Source organism: Geospiza fortis, unplaced genomic scaffold (assembly GCF_000277835.1).
Source record: "Geospiza fortis unplaced genomic scaffold, GeoFor_1.0 scaffold248, whole genome shotgun sequence".
Taxonomy (NCBI): Eukaryota; Metazoa; Chordata; class Aves; order Passeriformes; family Thraupidae; genus Geospiza; species Geospiza fortis.
Genome location: NW_005054695.1, coordinates 1260 through 5351, shown reverse-complemented (window position 1 = coordinate 5351; position 4092 = coordinate 1260). Strand labels below are relative to the sequence as shown.

The 4092-nt window shown below is 47.2% G+C and overlaps 1 protein-coding gene across 1 annotated transcript in view; it reads right to left on the bottom strand.

Moving 5' to 3' along the window:
• Positions 1 to 268: 268 nt before the first annotated feature.
• LOC115949030 (MAU2 chromatid cohesion factor homolog) overlaps positions 269 to 4092 on the bottom strand; it is a gene marked incomplete at its 5' end in the record, with an annotated part of 4355 nt that continues 531 nt past the window's right edge. The window contains 4 exons of the mRNA XM_031065182.1: positions 269 to 538; positions 1174 to 1301; positions 2281 to 2371; positions 3162 to 3273. Coding sequence (XP_030921042.1) covers positions 464 to 538; positions 1174 to 1301; positions 2281 to 2371; positions 3162 to 3273 — 406 coding nt within the window. The remainder of the gene's footprint in view (positions 539 to 1173; positions 1302 to 2280; positions 2372 to 3161; positions 3274 to 4092) is intronic.

Here is a 4092-nt window from a genome sequence, read left to right as displayed (position 1 = left end):
CTTCCCCCCAATCCCAAAGGCGTGAGGGAGAGCTGTGGCTGCGGGAGGGACATCCCAAAAAACCCTGGAATTCCTCCTTCCCAAAAAAAATGGGAATTTCCCCTCGGGGGAATTCCAGCTGGGAATCCAATCCATGATTTCTTCATCCCCGAGGATTCCCAGCTTTTCCTGGCAATTCCCTGCAGGATCAAACCTTGGGATTCACCTGGATATTCCCACCTGGAAAAGCAGCTCCGGAGGCTCTGGGAATCCCTGGAAAATTCCTGGATTTTTCTCACTACCAGAGGGAATTCTGAAGCTTTTCCATGGATTTTTTTTTGTTTCTTTTCCCAAGTTTTTGACGCCTTTTTTTTGTTTGTTTGTTTTTTTCCCCCTCTCCTCCTGGGATGTTGTTGGTGGATATCCTGGAGTTTTTTTGTTTTGTTTTTTTTTTCCAGGAATTTTCCTGGAGTTTTCTTGGAATTCACAGCAGACTGGCCAGGCTGGTGGTGGGGCCGTTCTGGGCCTGGAATTGGACTGGGGGGGGTCCATCCGTCCACTGCAAAGGGAAAAAAACGGGATCAAAATCCCAGGAAAAATTCCCAGAAAATTCCCTCAGCATCACAGAATTCCCAGGAAAACCCTCCCTGCCTCAGGGATCCCAAATTCCAACCCCTCATCTCGCTGGAATTTGCTTTTCCAGGGGTTTATTTGGGGATTTCAAAACCAAAATCCCAGGAAAAATGGGGAAATTTGCCTCGGGATCAGAATTCCCAAGGAATCCCACACTGCAGCAGGGAACCCCGCTGGGATTTGGTTTTCCAGGGGATTTTTTGGGATTTCAAAGCCAAAACCCCACTGGGAGGGATTTGGATGATCCAGAGGCAAGAAAATCCCAATTTTGGATGCAAAAGCACTAAAAAACCCTTAAAAAATCCCATTTTCCCACCCTTATCCTAATTTTTGGGGGGATTTTTTGGCAGGATTTCTTTCTGGGAATGCCAATTGCAGGATTCCAGGGATTGGGGAAGGATTTGGATGATCCAGAGGGAAGAAAATCTCAATTTTGGATGCGACAGCACTAAAAAAAATCATTTTAAAAAACTATAGAAATGAACTCAAGGGTCCTTTTTGCGACAGGCAAAGTGGGAGTTTTGGGAATTTTGGGAATTTTGGGAATTCCTGGGCTCTGACCGTGATCAGGTTGTGCTCGGGGAGGCTGCAGGCCTCGATGTGGTCCTGGAGCAGCTGCTGGGAGAAGTTCTGGTGCATCTGGGCGGCCTCGTGGGCATCCATGGCATTGCCACACGCCTTGTTCAGGTCTGGCAAAGGCAGAGAAATCCTGGGATTTATCCAAGTCCCACCTCTGAGCTCCCCTCATCCCCAAAAAATCCTGGGATTTATCCAAGTCCCACCTCTGAGCTCCCCTCATCCCAAAAATCCTCCCTGAGTTTGGGGTCTGCACAGAAATCTCAAGGATTCCCTGGGATTGCAGGGAATAAAATCCCAAAATTCTTCTTGGGATTGTAGGGAATAAAATCCCCAAGAATTCCTTAGGATTGCAGGGAATAAAATCCCAAAATTCCTCTTGGGATTGCGGGGAATAAAATCTCAAAATTCCCAAGAATTCCTTAGGATTTCAGGTAATAAAATCTCAAAATTCCTCTTGGGATTGTAGGGAATCAAATCCCAAAATTCCTTTTGGGATTGTAGGGAATCAAAACCCAAAATTCCTCTTGGGATTGCAGGGAATAAAATCCCCAAATTCCTCCTGGGATTGTAGGGAATAAAATCCCCAAATTCCCAAGAATTCCTTAGGATTGCAGGGAATAAAATCCCCAGAATTGCCTCAATTTGAGGCAAAATCTGCCCCGTAAATTCCACAGGGATCCTGATTTTTTTTCCCCCTTTTCCAAAGGAAATGTTTTTTATGGATAAATCACCCCTGCAGCTTTCCCATTCCCATTTCCCCCAAATCCCTGGAATAATCCCCACATTTCCCCCAGCATTCCCACCCTCCCAGAGGCTCCATCCCAGTTTTTTATGGAAAAATCACCCCTGGAGCTGCACATTCCCATTTCCCCCAAACCCTTGGGATAATTTCCACATTTTCCTTTAATTCCCAGTCTCCCAGAGGCTCCATCCCAGTTTTTTATGGAAAAATCACCCCTGGAGCTGCACATTCCCATTTCCCCCAAAGCCCTGGGATAATCCCCAGCACTCCCACCCTCCCCAGGCTGTTTCCCTGTTCCCAGGCTGCTCCCAGATCCCGGATTGATCCCGGATTGATCCCGGATTTACCCCGGAGCAGGGCAGAGGACCAGAGCTGCACGGACATGTCTGGGATCTTGCTGGCCAGCTGCATGGCTGGCACCACCATGTTGTTGCTTTCCTAGGAAAATCGGGAAAGGAAAGGGAAAAATTGGAATTTTATGGGAATTTTTCCCGCCCTTTCCGGCACTGATTGAGTGGAAAAGATGGAAAATTCCTGGTGGGAAATTGGATTTTTTGTCGCTCTGCTCGATGGGATGGAAGGCAGGAAAATGCTCAAGATTCTCAAGGATTTCTTGGGATTGAAGGGAATAAAATCTCAAAATTCCCAAGGAATCCATGGTGTGGAAGGGAATAAAATCCCCAAATTCCCAGGGATTCCCTGGGATGAAAAGGAATCAGATCCCAAGGATCTGCTGGGATGGAAAGGAATAAAATCCCAAAATTCCTTGGGATGGAAGGGAGTAACAGGCCCAAGAATTCCTTAGGATTGCAGGAAATAAAATCCCAAAATTCCCAAGGATTCCCTGGGATTGCAGGGAATAAAATCCCAAGATTGCCAGGGATTTGCTGGGATAGAAAAGAATAAAATCCCAAGATTCCTAAACATTCCTTAGGATTGTAAGGCAATGGATTCCCTGATTTCAGCTGGAATTTTTTTGAGGGATTTTTTTGGGGGGATTTATTCTGGGAATGCCCACTGCAGGATTCCAGGGACTGGGAGAGGTTTGGACGATCCAGGGGGAAGAAAATCCCGATTTTTTTATACAACAGCACTAAAAAACCCTTTAAAAATCCCATTTTTTCCACCTGTGTCCCGATTTCCTCGGGGATTTTTTTTTTTTGGGGGGGGAATTTTTTCTGGGAATGGCCCTTGCAGGACCCAGGGGTGGGGAGGGCTCTGGAGTCACCCTGTGGTTGCCCAGCACGTAGAAGATGTGGCCCAGCAGCACCAGTGAGCAGGCGGTCAGGCGGTTCAGGTCCTCGGCGTTCGACATCTTCAGCGTCTCCCGCAAAAAACGCCTGGAAAAACGGGAAAAACGGGAAAAATGGGAAAAACGGGATTGGGAGCCCCCCCCGAGCAGCCTGGGGTGACTCCTGCAGGGATGGAGGGGCAGCAGCTGGGATAAAGGAGCTCAGAGAAAGGGAATTCCTGAGGTTTCTCTTGGATTGGGCCCTTGGAAGGTGCAGATTCCTGGGATGGAAAGGAATGAGATTCCCCGGGCGGGGTTCCTTGGGATTGCGGGGATTAAAATCCCAAAATTCCCAAGGATTCCAGGGAATAACAATCCCAAAATTCCCATGGATTCCAGGGAATAACAATCCCAAAATTCCCAGGGATTCCAGGGAATAACAGGCCCAAAATTCCCAAGGATTCCAGGGCATAATGATCCCAAAATTCTCAGGGATTCTTTAGGATTACAGGGAATGAGATCCCAAGGATTCCCTGGAATTGAAGGGAATAAAATGCCCAAGATTCCCAAGGGTTTCTTGGGGTTCCAAGGAATAAAAGTCCCAGATTCTCAAGGATTCCCAAGGATTCCAGGGAGTAAAATTCCCAAGGATTCCCTGGGATTGCAGGGATTAAAACCCCAAAATTCCCAAGGATTCCAGGGCATAATGGTCCCAAAATTCTCAGGGATTCTTTGGGATTACAGGGAATGAGATCCCAAGGATTCCTTGGGATTGCAGGGAATAAGACCCCAAAATTCCCAAGGATTTCTAAGGATTGCAGGGGCTGATTCCCAAGGACTCCTTGGGATTGGAGGGAATCACCTTCTCTCCAAGAATTCCCAAGGATTTTTTTGGGATCGCTGAGAGCAACATTGCCAAGATTCTCAA